This window comes from Gigantopelta aegis, chromosome 10 (genome assembly GCF_016097555.1).
Source record: "Gigantopelta aegis isolate Gae_Host chromosome 10, Gae_host_genome, whole genome shotgun sequence".
Taxonomy (NCBI): Eukaryota; Metazoa; Mollusca; class Gastropoda; order Neomphalida; family Peltospiridae; genus Gigantopelta; species Gigantopelta aegis.
In genome coordinates, this window is record NC_054708.1 from 58,139,527 (window position 1) to 58,155,295 (window position 15,769).

At 33.4% G+C, this 15,769-nt stretch overlaps 1 protein-coding gene across 1 annotated transcript in view; it reads right to left on the reverse strand.

Moving 5' to 3' along the window:
- Positions 1-14,769: 14,769 nt before the first annotated feature.
- LOC121384202 (sodium/potassium/calcium exchanger 3-like) overlaps positions 14,770-15,769 on the reverse strand; it is a 78,515-nt gene continuing 77,515 nt past the window's right edge. Inside the window, exon 11 of the mRNA XM_041514477.1 lies at positions 14,770-15,303. Coding sequence (XP_041370411.1) covers positions 15,104-15,303 — 200 coding nt within the window. The 3' untranslated portion in view covers positions 14,770-15,103. The remainder of the gene's footprint in view (positions 15,304-15,769) is intronic.

Here is a 15,769-nt window from a genome sequence, read left to right on the forward strand (position 1 = left end):
TATACAATGATACATACACAGAAATATATACATGAGAGATTGTGTATTCGGAGGAAAAGTTTGTTTTGTTTAACGACACCACTGGAGTACATTAATTAATCATCGGCTATTGGATGTCATACATTTGGTAATTCTGACTCGTAGTCATCAGAGGAAACCCGTTAAATTTTTCTTAATGGAGCAAGGGATCTTTTATATGCACTTTCCCACACACAGGAAAGCACATACCACGGCCTTTGACCAGTTGTGATGCACTGGTTGGAACGAGAAAACCCCTATCAGTTGAATGGATAAACTGAGGTGGTATTTGGAGGATGGACATTCAAATGAGTTGAGAACTATTATTATTGTTGTTAGTATTTATCAATTGGGCTGTGAGAAAATAAAATATTAATAATGAATACTGTTAAACCATCGATTACTCCTTTATTTATTTATTTTTTTATTTACGTATTTAATTATTTATCTATCTCTATCTATCTATCTATCTATCTATCTATCTATCTATCTATCTATTTATTTACTTATTGAAAAATTGCAGTCGCCGTTATTGTAAAATTTAATATGTTTGTAATTAGGAGAGGCCTAGGAGGAAACAGTTTAAGTGTTCCAGTCTGTAAAGCAACGAAAGTTCACTATAAACTAAAGCACATCGATGTAATTGCAGTTCTATAGTGGTAGCCTATTGGATATTAAAGAGAGACTCATATTTGTTTCCAGCAAATAAATATTAAGTATTGTTCTTGATATACAAACTTTGCATCTTCCAATAAACACATACATAAATTTCGTCAATATTTTATCTATTCAGTCACTTTTAGAAAATAACATGTTTTATATGAAAAATTTCCGCCCAGATGCTATCATTAGCGACGTCAGCGGTTTGTGCCCAGGGGAACGTGCCGGAACGTTTTGAGGATATGAGGATAGGGGCACGTTAAAAGATTTCACACACACACACACACACACGCACACACGCACGCACACACGCACACACGCACGCACATACACACTCAAGAAAAATGCCTATTGTTCCATCAGTAAAGTTACAAATAAGCACACGCGCTTTAGGTACTGAACTGAGAGGTGGGATCATTTTAAAGCCAGTCTTTACTTTGACTTTCTTAATACATGTATTTTTTTTTTAATGCCCAGTCGTATATTCTTAACAAATTCTATGAATACACAACTCTCGTTCTACTTTTTTCTCTTTTTCTTTTTGATTTCTCCGTTAGACAAAACTCGACAGACTTTTCAATTCAACAGTCATTCGTGCATTGATTCATTTATAGTTCATTTCGTGCTTATGTATCCAATTACGGTTCAATGATGCACGCTGTCCTGGATGCACGCATCAGCTATATGGGCGGTCTTCCTAGAACAGTGGGTTAGTTGTTAGTTGTTAGTGAGAGAGAAAACGGTACAGTGGCCTTACACCAACACACCAAATCATTAAACGGCGTTTTGGGTGGGAGCCAGTACTGGAAGGCGAACCCAGTACCTACCAGCCTTAAGTCTGATTGCTTAACCAGTACACCACTGAGGCCGATTATGCTGCACGAAGTCCCTAACTGAAGTTGAGGTGGTCAAAACGGATATCCTCCAGTTCAATGCGAATTAATAACTCCCCTACTCAACTCCACCCAAACGAGCTGCTAACATTTTCGGATGCCCTATGTATTTGGGTGGTCTCTCCAGGACCTGTGTTAATGATAAATTGTGAGTGACCAGCAAGAGTCAGAGAGTATGCTTGTTTGTTTGTTTACTTATTTTTCACCGTATATACAAGTAAGGTTCAAGCATGCTGTCCCGAGGACAGTGACCGTATACTTGCCCATTGGTATCGATTCCCGCAAGTGGGCCCATTGGGCCATTTCTCGTTTCAGCCAGTGCACCACGACTGGTATATCAAAGGTTATGGTATGTGCTATCCTGTCTGTGAGATGGTGCATATAAAAGATCCCTTGCTACTAATGGAAAAATGTAGTGGGTTTCGTCTCTAACACTATATGTCGAAATTACCAAATGTTTGACATTCAATAGCAGATGATTAATAAAACAATGTGCTCTAGTGATGTCGTTAAACAAAACAAACTTTTACACCTGCCAACTTGGTTGTTAAACTGGTTCTGGGTGGGAGCCGATACCAGGAAGTGAACCCAGTATCTACGAACCTTACATCTGATAACTTAACCACTACATCACCGAGGCTGGTTGTCTGAGAGTAGTTGTGAAGTGACCACTGAGCTATTAAAACTCACTTTGAGTACAAACTCAATATCCACCTGCTGACGTCTTTTCCACTACAAGGACGGGAAATAGCCCGGTGATAAAGCGCTCATGTGATCCACGATCGGTCTACGATCGATCCCCGTTAGTGGACTCATTGGGCTATTTCTCATTCACTCAGTGCATTACAATTGGTATATAAAAGGCCATAGTATGTGCTATCCTGTCTGTGGGATGGTGCATATAAAAGATCCCTTGCTACTAATGGAAAAATGTAGCAGGTTTCCTCTCTACAGCAATGTCAGAATTACCAAATGTTTGATATCCAATAGCTGATGATTAATACATCAATGTGCTCTATTGGTGTTGTTAAAGAAAACAAACTTAAAACTTTAACCTTCCCCACTATGACACCATTGACAGTGCCATTCTCCATCATGGTTAGTCTTTATAAAAAAATTTAAACCCAAACAAATGAAAGACTAATATTTTCTGTAAAAATACAGTTTTCTTTATTTCATATATTATTGTGATAAATAGATGAACAAAATAATAAGTTTATTTATCATATAATAGGTACTACACAGTATATCCTATAAAACAACACAATGTGGTGTTTTTCAGATCACATCATTTCGGAATTAGGCAACTGTAAATTAAATGAAAATTAGACTTGCAAAAATTATCTTTCGATGGAATTATACAATTCTGCGACACATAAATTAGTTTTGACTGTTGGAAATAAAATCTACTGTAGTATTCAGAATTAATAGAAGACAAGTGGAAAAGCCCATTTTATTTTAACTACCAGATTATATATAGGCATCAATAATTCGAAACTAAAAGTTTTATTAGTTACAGTCCACAATTAAGTCAATCAAACTGTAAACAATTTTATAATTGTTATGCTGTTAAAAAATATATGCAAAGAATGTATTCATAAATATAAAGCAAAAGTCATATCTGATTTGCATAAATAAAACCAATGAACTTGTAAAAGTAGAGTAAAATGAAAAATTAAGAAGAGAAGAGAAGAAATACATTATACAGTAAAGATGTTAAATCTTGTGGATTTCTGTATGTCTAAATCATAAATTAATAAGGCTAATAACAAAAGTCAGTCTCTGGTCAGACTAAAGTTCCAGAATTGATGCTGTGATGTTGCTTTTTTTTCTTGCTTTTTTTCTTTCTTTTTTTTCTTTTTTTAAAGCATGGATTGCACAGAAAAAGTGTGTATATTTGATACCGAAATAAGGGGCATATTTAAAACGAAATCAGAATGCAGGTCCTAGTTCATACGCGATGGCATTTTGGCTCCAATTATGGTTTTTACGTCTTAGCAAGAAAAGTCTGATAAAAATTGATGTCATACCATGAGAAATGTTTTTTTAAAAGTTGATGTGGGAGGGTCAAAATTGATGCACGTGCTGACCAGAGACCAGAAATTTATTTTGTTTGGCCTAATATAGCTCACATAATGCTGACTTTATTCCTAATATCATCTCTTTTGGAATACAGTACATGTATATTACAGAACACTTTGTACATTGTATAAATAATAGTAACCAATAAAACAACTATAATACATAAAAGGTAAGTATAGAAAAGGATTTCATGCATGTTATACACACATCAGATGCCCAATTAAATTTGTAACAGTTGGATTTTCATATCAAATAGAAACAAATTTAAAATACTTTCAGAATTAAAAAAGAGTTTTTGGGATCTAACAAATTAAATAAACGAGATTCATCCCATCAACACCTGGAATCGAGGGTCCTATTTAACAAACCGATCTTAGCACTAAAATTACCTGAAGTGCCTAACTACAGGCCTATGTCCGGCCAGTTGCGAAATTCAAAAACAATTGGCAAATTTTATTTTAATTTGGAAAAAATAATTTCATAAATTAAATGATATTTTGTTAGAAAATAACTGGGTTTCTTCCATTTTTGAAGTTAATTTGGCCTAATTTTCTGCTAAGCCAACGTACACTAGCCCTCAACTACGTATCATACACAGTATACAGTATGGTAGGTGATCTTAGCGCTAAACAACTCCATAAAATGTGGTCCAGGGCCCGTACTTAAAAATCTTTTAAGAGTCCAGACTCTATCTCAAATGACGTCACACACATACAATTTGTATGGCGTTGTCATGACATTACTGTCTCAGACTTTATTAGTCTCGAGTCTAGATTCTGAAACGTTTTATAAGCACCAGGCCAGATGGAATGTATTGATATCACATACAAAAGAAGCTTTTGAAGATCAATGCTGGAGCAATATAACATTTATTTTCTATTATTTATTACACTATTTGAGAAGTGCACTATTTGAAATATATTTTTAAAAATCAAGTTGCATAAATAAAAAGAATTAGAAGTCAGATCAAGCTGTTGTATCAGTTAAAAGAATCAATAACGCCCACCTATATACACAAACCTTGTGCAGTATTCTTTTGTCACAACAATATAAAATAAAAACAATATGGATAATAAAATAACAGATAAAACAGAAGGCACTTATCTGACCGAATTGTCTGTGACCATGGCAACACGAAAAAGATATGGCTGGGCACTGGGGTATAACAACAGTTCTACATTGCAAGAGAACCAACATTCAAACCACTGTATCATGGTTCAACATGCAATACTGTATATGTAAAATAATTGTTCACATAGTGATAGTAGTACCATAACATTGTTATACACACCACAGTTACAATGTTATATACATGTAACACCATAATGACATGGTTTAACATACAATACCATATGGCAGAACAATTATTCAAATAGTAGTATCATAACATGGTTATACACACCACAGTTACATTATTAGATATGTACATATGATACCACAGTGGCATGGTTATACAGTGAAACTCCGCGAAACCAGACATCCTCGGGACCAAGTAAAAAGTCTGGTTTTAAGAGGTATCCGGTTTAGAGAGGTTCTCTTCTGCACTGATATTTAAAAAGGAACCATGAAATTAAGTCTGGTTTTGAGAGGTTTCACTGTACATACCCGGTATGCCATCATTACATGGTTAGACATGCAATACCAACTTGATATGGCTATACATATAATAAGTAATATATACAATACCATTATAACATGGTAACTATAGTCCTAATGTTATACAAGTGCCAGTGTAACACAGTTATGTACAAAGTAGTACATTTTAAACATGCTTGTATGTACATTTGTACTGTCACAGCAATTTTGTGTTTTATTGGAACCATACTGTAAATCCATATATGCCTGAATCTCTTTTAGATATAGGCACGTCAATTAAGTAACCGTACATTCATACCAAGAACTAGTAACAAGAACCTACGCTGTGTGGTTATTGTACAATAAAACAAAATAGTTCATACAATAAAAACATAGTGAAAGGTTTGTAGTGTTGATGATAGGACAGTGGCACTGCTTTGTCTTTGTGTGTCTGTGTCTGTCTCTCTGTCTGTCTGTCTGATCACCTGTCTTTGAGAGGTGTCACATTTATAAGTGCAGAAAATATGTATGGCACAACCCATGATTTTCACACGGTGTTTGTGTGTGTGTGTATGTATATGTGTGTGTGTGTATCCTTGTGTGTACCCATGATTTTCAGTGTGTGTGTGTGTCACACTGTGTGTGTGTGTGTGTGTGTGTGTGAATGTCTGTTTCGCACTGTGTGTGTGTGTGTGTATCCCTGTGTACCCATGATTTTCACACTGTGTGTGTGTGTGTGTGTGTGTGAGTACCTGTGTGTGTGTGTGTGTGTGTGTGTGTATGTGTGTCCCTGTGTGTGCATTTGCACGCGTGTGTGAACAACACACAATGAACAGGCTGGCTTAACTTTGATATAATCTGTCCACACCCAAACATTAACATTTTCCTAATTAACCTACATTTCATGTGCACATAACTATTGTTTTTAAAAAACAACAACACTAAAACATGATAGAAGCAGTTACCAAGAAAAAAGTATACAAACACTGCACTAGATACACATACTAAGATATTTAAAATAAATGCAAAACTGAACACGTATTTAATCTGTTAAAAATCATGATACAGATTTCAATAAATTCCAATGGTAATTTGTTATATAATTTGCCTTTTATCAGCAGTGACTGAACAATTATCTGGTCTCACCAGACACCTGCAACGTTAACGTCAAATCAAAACACCATGTAATGTACTAATCAGAATTATTCCCCTCCATGTTTTTGCTTATTACATATGATTTATGAAAATCCATGGAAAGACAAACTGAAAACTGTATAAAGCCGGGTATATACTTTGGTTGCTGTAGCATTAGCATCGGCAACATTGCTGCAAGCATTGATGAGCAGTATTATCGCTTGCTGCAACAAGTATAAACTTGGCTTTAAGCATTATGATGACCTGTTACTTTCTATAATATAATCAGGAATTGTAATGGAAGGGGGGGGGGGGGGGTCTAAACTGGCAAGCTCCCCAGAAAATATATTGAAAAAAACAACTAGGAAATTTGCTTGAACAGGGAGGAGTTTGGATCCCTGAAACCCTCCCCCTGTACACACCTTTCTTTTGAACAGTTCCTTCTGACCGCTTCTCCTCTTTTAATTTGAACTGCCAACCTTCTTTTTTGTACTAACCAGATGCTGTACTTTGCAAGAATCTTTTTGTGCCAATGCAGGTCCGTACACACATCATGCTAAATACTGCATATAAAGGTGAATTCCATAAATACAACTGCAATGGACGTCACCATCTTTTTTACTTAACATATGTACAGTGTCTGCTAACAAAGGCTGGCTATCTACATGGTGGTAATAATGTTTATAGAAAGCCTAGTGTAGGGTCACCACAACCTATCTAAAATTTCCTGTACATAGCATGGGTTACAATTAGTATACGAATAATAGGCATAATAAACGTAAAAGAAACTGCCTTTTGGGCAAGTAAAATTGTTTGACAATGTAATATCCAGACACAAACACTTTAGATGAGAATTTTGAAACAAGACACATGATATCATAATACCTGACAGGTGTGATCATAACTGCCAGGTGTAACAAATAGACAGAACCACATACCAGTTGTTTTGACATGTTATTTATTGCACTAGTTAATAGTGCGTAAGAATATTATACCACGAGAAGACGTAATATTCAAGTGGTATAAATCTTGTGTACTACAAATGAGTGCAATAAATAACATGGAAAAACAACTGGTATGTGGTTCTGTATTTATTACATACCACCTTTCTATATGATGATTAACAAACTTTTAATTAAACAACACAACTAACTTCATCTGGAAATTGGTTGAATTTTATGGAATTGACAGAATGCTGAGCATCCTGGATAGGAACATGATGTCATTACTGGCTAGGGGCATGACATCTTTCGAATGACCACATATTACGCATGCAAGATTTTGTATCACACACGTTCAATCAAATATGTTTTTATTGCACAGCCAGAATTGTATTTATTATTATAGTAAATGTAAATGCGTGGGTATGTAATCAAATAAATGCAGCCAGTATCAGTCAGTTTGATATAGTCTGTTTCAAACATACAAGTCTTTTGATGCAATTTGTTATTTTTCATCAGTGAAAGATAACTTATTGATAATACTTCTACAGTTTTAAAGTTTTTATTTCAGGGATTTTTCATCAATTGTGTGTCATAAGCAAAAATATATTTTAAGTAAAATGATAATATACAAATGAAAACTTAAAATAATAAAAATTATAATATTCTATTCAATCCAGGATACTGCACAAACCACTTTGTTAGCAATAAAGGAAAAAATGCTAAAACAAAAACATGTAAAATAAGTTTAAAATACATGTGTTAAAATGCAAGGTGGCTTAAAAAACTCAGATATGTCATATGATCACCTAATGATATGCTAAAACAGACGGTTGTTTTCTTTATATACCCAGTTACTGAACACAAAAAGTTTATTACTGTTTTATGAACAAGTTAATTGATATGTTGCAAAGAAAACTGTTAAAAGCAGTATTCATTATAAGTTTGTCTCGCATTGAAGACAGATAACATCCATCCACTTTAAATTTAGGTAAATTGAGATCAATTAAACATATTGGTTTTTGATGAAAATGATGTCTTGACCTTAAAATTGTCTGGGCTAATGACAGATATGCGACTCAAAAGTACAACTTGTATGCATTTGGGTCTACTTGTAAGGAAACAAGTTTCGGTTTCCTCAAAAAATTTATATCACTGATAAATTTAGCTTTTCCACTAATATAATGATGTATCCTTTAAAAATAATAATAAAACTTTTAAAAACAATTAAATTTTATAATATTTTGTTATTTTAACACCTTTAATGTTTAAAATGTTTTGTAAATTATGAATGTCTTTTTTTTTTTCAATTGAAATGGTGTGTAAAGTATATTTAAAATGGTCTTGCATAATTTTTGCTTTTGATATCTGGTCTTCAGTGGCACATGTAAGGTGTAAGCTTTATTTTTATCATCAAAATGGAGTTCAAAGAAATATTTCATTGCCATTTTTCTTCTAAATTCAAACTTCAAAGGGTGAAGGTTGCTCAGGTAGCTATTTTTTACTTCTGAGTTTACAAGTTGGAAATATGATGAGCTCCAGGGCATTTTGGATGCTCTTTTCAAGTTGGAAGTTGTTGAAGTGGTAATAACAAGCACATGGAAGGCAGCATTAGATACATGTATGTCTTTCTCTAGGTATAGACCACTAGCAGATGCAGAATGACATCATTTAGCCAAAAGTACACAATATACATGTATGTCGCAAAGTTTAAGATTAGAGCTTTTCCCTTGTAAATGGGGAAATAAAATCTTTGAATTTAGGTCATATGAATTTGACATATATGAGCCATCAACATTAATTTTACAAGTTATTTGAAGTACAGTGAAACAAGGAACATATATATCTGCCAGCTAGTGGCCACAGAAGATATGGCAGCAAAACCCTCCAGCAATTTAATTGTTTTAATTATTAAACTGATGTCATTCATAGTCACTGATGGGTGTTTTAGTTTTTTGGTCCGATTTATTTTTTAATATTTCAAATATATTCCTGCTAAACAAATGTGGCAAAAATACCATCTCTATAATTATATTTCATTAATTATTGACATTGTCTTTTGGTTAGATAAATTAAAACCAGATATTGTTTTACAAAATACTCAAAAGACTATTATATTGCATTATTTATATTTACAAGTAGGTTTCCCCAGTGTATGTTGGATTGACGTACCTGGTAAAATAGCCTTTTAATAATACTGTCCATTTTACATCATCCACTGGTCCATTCAAGCAACAATTTATCTTACAAATTGAACACAAAATAAACAGTGTATAAAAACACCTCCATACAGAGATACATGTGTACGATAATATAGTTAACATGTGTATAAGTTTAAGAATAATATAGTGGTGTTTTGGTCATATAACAATTAAGATACAGGTTTTAAAGATTAAATTTTTTGAGCAAACACAAAAGGAATACAGGAATTTGGAATGTGTATAATAAAAATGGTAGGTACATGTGTGTGTGTGTGTGTGTGTGTGTGTGTGTCTCTATCTATCTATCTATCTATCTATCTATCTATATATATATATATTCATACTTGTAGAAAAAGGTTTCTGTGAATGTGTTACACAAGGTATATATTTTAACAGTACTGAAGGAAATGTAAAAAAAAAAATTCAAGAAATTACTTAACACTGTAAACCGGGAAAAACTTGCATGGTTATTAATTTAGCGTTTAGCGTTGTTCGTGCCCAACCTTGTAGCGAAATTTATACACACGCATTATTGTCCACGTTGGAGTGTGCTTAGCTGGTGTCTGATTTTGAATAAACTAGTAAACCATGATGGAAAACTTTACGTTTATCGCTTCAGTATGCTTGTTCCGGAAAAATATCAGGTTACTGAAATTGTGTTTTTTTCTCTACTATTTACTACTGAGCGCCACATCAATCAGTGGAGAATAAACATTAATTGTTTCAGTTACCAAAGGTACCGGTATGTTAATTGTTAACAACTAAAGCTGCGAGTTGTTTCTGTTACATGCAAGGTAGGTAATCCTCACCGCTTTTTGATCAATGAGGTGTGTTTTTCCAGACCGATATACATGTAGGCAATATTGGCTGTTTAGTCGCAATATTAATCTGGTGTACAGTAGACATTTGTAAACATTATGAGATTATTAGCACAACTGTGGTGTGTTCACACAAATTTCAACCATTTACTATCTTTACAGTTCATTTGAAACTATTTTATTTTGGCACAGAAACTTTTTAAAATATAAATATAGATATATATATAAGATATATAAATATTTCTATCTGTGTATCTATCTCTCTATTTATCTATCTATATTATATTAGTGTCAATATTATATATATATATATATATATATATATATATATATCCATGTTGAAGGGACCATACCAAACAGTATGATATATAATATGGTGGGTCATATTAGTTTTTGGTGAAAATGATGTCAAAATAAGGCAATTTAACTGTGTTTATACATGGGTGCATTAAAACATTTATTTGCATTTACAATGCATGAGATCAGCACTGTTGTTTGTAAATACACTGTACTTCATTTCCTAATTAATTCTATTTCAGGGTTAGCCTCTGAGGGAGCACTAATATACAGCACCACACTAACACACACCTGGCTCATTCCAAGCAAGCTAGAAGTCAGGGGTTTCCCCAGCGCCGTTAGGGCCGTAAAGTAAGCGCCTTGTTGGCGTGGAAGCGTCTTAAATCAATTGCTGCTACGCCTTGATCTGAAGTGCTTTAGAAAAAACATTACCACAAGTATGAGCGTGACAGTCGATTACCTCTTGCAAATAACTGGTGTACCAGTATATCCAGCACACCTAATCACTATTATAGGTAAAACACTTCCCATCAGGTGTTTGTCTTAAAATCTGAGAAGTCAGTGTGATAATAAACAAAAACTCACTATAACAAACATCACCTCTAATTGCCATCCCTCCCCTCAACCCATTCACATCTACTCACCCAATGAAGACAGATTGAACTCCGTCATCAGGTAATCCAATAGTGAAGCTATTAATTTTCTACACTTCATATCATATGACAGTCAAGTGATGAGCTATTTTAATTATTAATTAAAACCATACACCATAAAAATATACAGTATAACTTTCAAGCATCCAGCACCTGCATAATGATATTCATGTTATCACATTGATGGACAAATGCATATATATTACACATGTAATTTCTGTGGTATGTTACAGCTGAGATTACAACATAATCTGCACATTAATTATATGTATTCTGTTATCACATTCCATTAACAGATGCATGCAAAGAAACAAAACTTATCCCCACCCCTCCACTTTGACAGTTCCAATATTACACACTTGCCTTTATAATAAAGGTACCTTTTAACTGTAAGGCCCGCTAACCATTGCCATTCTGCATGCAGAAATGATAATTTCTATAACTGTGTTTTTGCAAGTGGATTACAGTACTATATAAAATTTGACATAGTTAAAGTATACTTTTAAGCCACTAGAAAACACTTTACATAACCATGTCACCAAGCAGAAAACTTGTGCGTGGAAAAATCGCTCATCAATTGACTTTTTTCTTCAGCATGCTGAATGACAGCGCACAGAAATGCATTATATGAAAAAGGTAGAACAGTTACTGTATATGCATTATACATGTATTGATAAACTTGAGTGCTAAATAGTGTTAATGGAAAGCAAGCCTTAAAGAACGAAAATGAAAATGTTTTAAAATTCCAAATGCTGTGGGGCGGGATGTAGCCCAGTGGTAACGCATTCGCTTGATGTGTGGTCAGTCTGGAATCGATCCCCTTCGGTGGGCCCATCGGGCAATTTTTTGCACCAGCCAGTGCACAATGACCGGTATATCAAAGGCCGTGGAATGTATTATCCTGTCTGTGGAATGGTTCATATAAAAGATCCCTTGCTGCTAATCGAAAAGAGTAGCCCATGAAGTGGCGACAGCGGGTTTCCTCTCTCAGTATCTGTGTGGTCCTTAACCATATGTCCAATGCCATATAACCATAAATAAAATGTGTTGAGTGCATCGTTAAATAAAACATTTCCTTCCAAATACTGTGATGATTTATTTTATTGCTGTAGCTGTGCAAATACCCCCTCACCATGTTGACTTTTAGTATTATTGTTTATTTATTTTATTGCTGTAGCTGTGCAAATACCCCCTCACCATGTTGACTTTTAGTATTATTGTTTATTTATTTTATTGCTGTAGCTGTGCAAATACCCCCTCACCATGTTGACTTTTAGTATTATTGTTTATTTATTTTATTGCTGTAGCTGTGCAAATACCCCCTCACCATGTTGACTTTTAGTATTGTTGTTATTTATTTTATTGCTGTAGCTGTGCAAATACCCCCTCACCATGTTGACTTTTAGTATTGTTTATTTATTTTATTGCTGTAGCTGTGCAAATACTCCCTCACCATGTTAACTTTTAGTATTGTTGTTTATTTATTTTATTGCTGCAGCTGTGCAAATACCCCCTCACCATGTTAACTTTTAGTATTGTTGTTTATTTATTTTATTGCTGCAGCTGTGCAAATACCCCCTCACCATGTTAACTTTTAGTATTGTTGTTTATTTATTTTAGTGCTGCAGCTGTGCAAATACCCCCTCACCATGTTAACTTTTAGTATTATTGTTTATTTATTTTAGTGCTGCAGCTGTGCAAATACCCCCTCACCATGTTAACTTTTAGTATTATTGTTTATTTATTTTAGTGCTGCAGCTGTGCAAATACCCCCTCACCATGTTAACTTTTAGTATTGTTTATTTATTTTATTGCTGTAGCTGTGCAAATACCCCCTCACCATGTTAACTTTTAGTATTGTTGTTTATTTATTTTATTGCTGTAGCTGTGCAAATACCCCCTCACCATGTTAACTTTTAGTATTGTTGTTTATTTATTTTATTGCTGTAGCTGTGCAAATACCCCCTCACCATGTTAACTTTTAGTATTGTTGTTTATTTATTTTATTGCTGTAGCTGTGCAAATACCCCCTCACCATGTTAACTTTTAGTATTGTTGTTTATTTATTTTATTGCTGTAGCTGTGCAAATACCCCCTCACCATGTTAACTTTTAGTATTGTTGTTTATTTATTTTATTGCTGTAGCTGTGCAAATACCCCCTCACCATGTTAACTTTTAGTATTGTTGTTTATTTATTTTATTGCTGTAGCTGTGCAAATACCCCCTCACCATGTTAACTTTTAGTATTGTTGTTTATTTATTTTATTGCTGTAGCTGTGCAAATACCCCCTCACCATGTTAACTTTTAGTATTATTGTTTATTTATTTTACTGCTGTAGCTGTGCAAATACTCCCTCACCATGTTAACTTTTAGTATTATTGTTTATTTATTTTACTGCTGTAGCTGTGCAAATACCCCCTCACCATGTTAACTTTTAGTATTCTTGTTTATTTATTTTAGTGCTGTAGCTGTGCAAATACCCCCTCACCATGTTAACTTTTAGTATTCTTGTTTATTTATTTTAGTGCTGCAGCTGTGCAAATACCCCCTCACCATGTTAACTTTTAGTATTATTGTTTATTTATTTTATTGCTGTAGCTGTGCAAATACCCCCTCACCATGTTAACTTTTAGTATTATTGTTTATTTATTTTATTGCTGTAGCTGTGCAAATACCCCCTCACCATGTTAACTTTTAGTATTATTGTTTATTTATTTTACTGCTGTAGCTGTGCAAATACTCCCTCACCATGTTAACTTTTAGTATTATTGTTTTACGTGACAGGCAACAATAAACACTGGAATTAAACCATTTGAAGACTATTATTCATCAAGAAGCAATTAAAGATTGTCTGTTTATTGTTTTATGTTCATTGGGGTATTTATAAAAGAAAAATAATCTGCAAACTGTGTGAATCGGCAAAGCCATTCTGACGTAACTTTGCGGATGATGTTTTTGTTCATACCCAGATGAACATAAAAGAAATAACAGACAATACATATAATTAAATTTCAAACATACTTACTAATAATAATATTAAAAGTTCTTATTTTATTTTGAATTATTTTTTGGTTTGTAAACAATAATATTCAATAAAATAAAATACCAATATAAAATTACGTCATCAGATAAAATTACGTTCCCGACAAAGTTATTTTTACATTCATCGAGAAATGAACAAACCCGCATTGCTACAACTGGACCAATGGGACGACGTTAAATTGTAATGAATGGAATGGAAATTTAATTATAACAATTTGAAACATATTTAAAACAAAATATATTTATTAACAAAGCATAATTAAAACCATTTAAATAATTCTGCTTATTTATGTTATTCATTATATATGATACACGTATCTCAAAAATGTTTTAATACTTTTAAGTAGCAACAGTGGAGCAATATAATGTTTTAACAAATATATATTAAGATCTTAAAGGTGTATATTTAAAATGCATAACAATAATAAAGTGAGAAATATTTTTCAACGTACATGTACATGTGTATATAGCAACACATAAAAATAGATAATTAATTAACAAGACAGATTTTACAGGTATTAAAATGAAGAAAATCAATAAGAAGATAGATTTTATACATATTTATATGGTAATTACAACTTTAAAAATTAGTTAATAATTTAGATGTTAACACATCTGTATTGTAATGTGTAAAACAATAGTTAAAAATGTTCACTATATGTCTTTAAAATGTATGTTACTGTTAAAAGGAGATCGATACATGTTAATGGCATATACCTCAAAATGAAGATTTATTTAAAGACATGTATATACATCAAATTATAAATAATAATATATATTTAATAACTCAATAATTACTAGGGCATTCTTTGGGATGAAAATATCCGAATATATTCAGTTCGTACATGGAGGCTAAAACAGTGTATAAAATATAAACCACCATTAAGATGACTCCAAACTTCTTGTCCAGTTTCCATCCGTTGACGTGTGTGGCCACAATGAGGAAAACAACAGTTGAAAGAAGAGTAAGGGATGAATAGATCAGACCTAGAGACAGAAAGTAAAAATAAATCATTCATATTGCACAAATTTAATGGTTGTTTTACTTCTACGGGCTGGAATATTCATATATACGTGTACCTGTTTACAATAGGGGTAAAAATTGGATGAAATTCCTGCTAGATATTGGTCAGCAAGCTACAAAGTATGTAGAACTAAATCAAAACCAAACATCATCATAAAGCAAAAAAACAAACAATTATGTGCGTTTCAGGTTTCATCCTTGAAAAAAATAGGGTAAGTAGGTAAGTAGGTAGGTAGGTAGGTAAATAGGTAGGTAGGTAGCCAGGTAGGTAGGTAGGTAAATAGGTAGGTAGCTAGGTAGGTAGGTAGGTAGGTAAGTACATTTGTAGGTAGCTAGGTAGGTAGGTAGCTAGCTAGGTACAGGTATTGGTATATGTAGGTAGGTAGGTAGCTAGCTAGGTAGCTAGGTAGGTACATGTAGGTAGGTAGC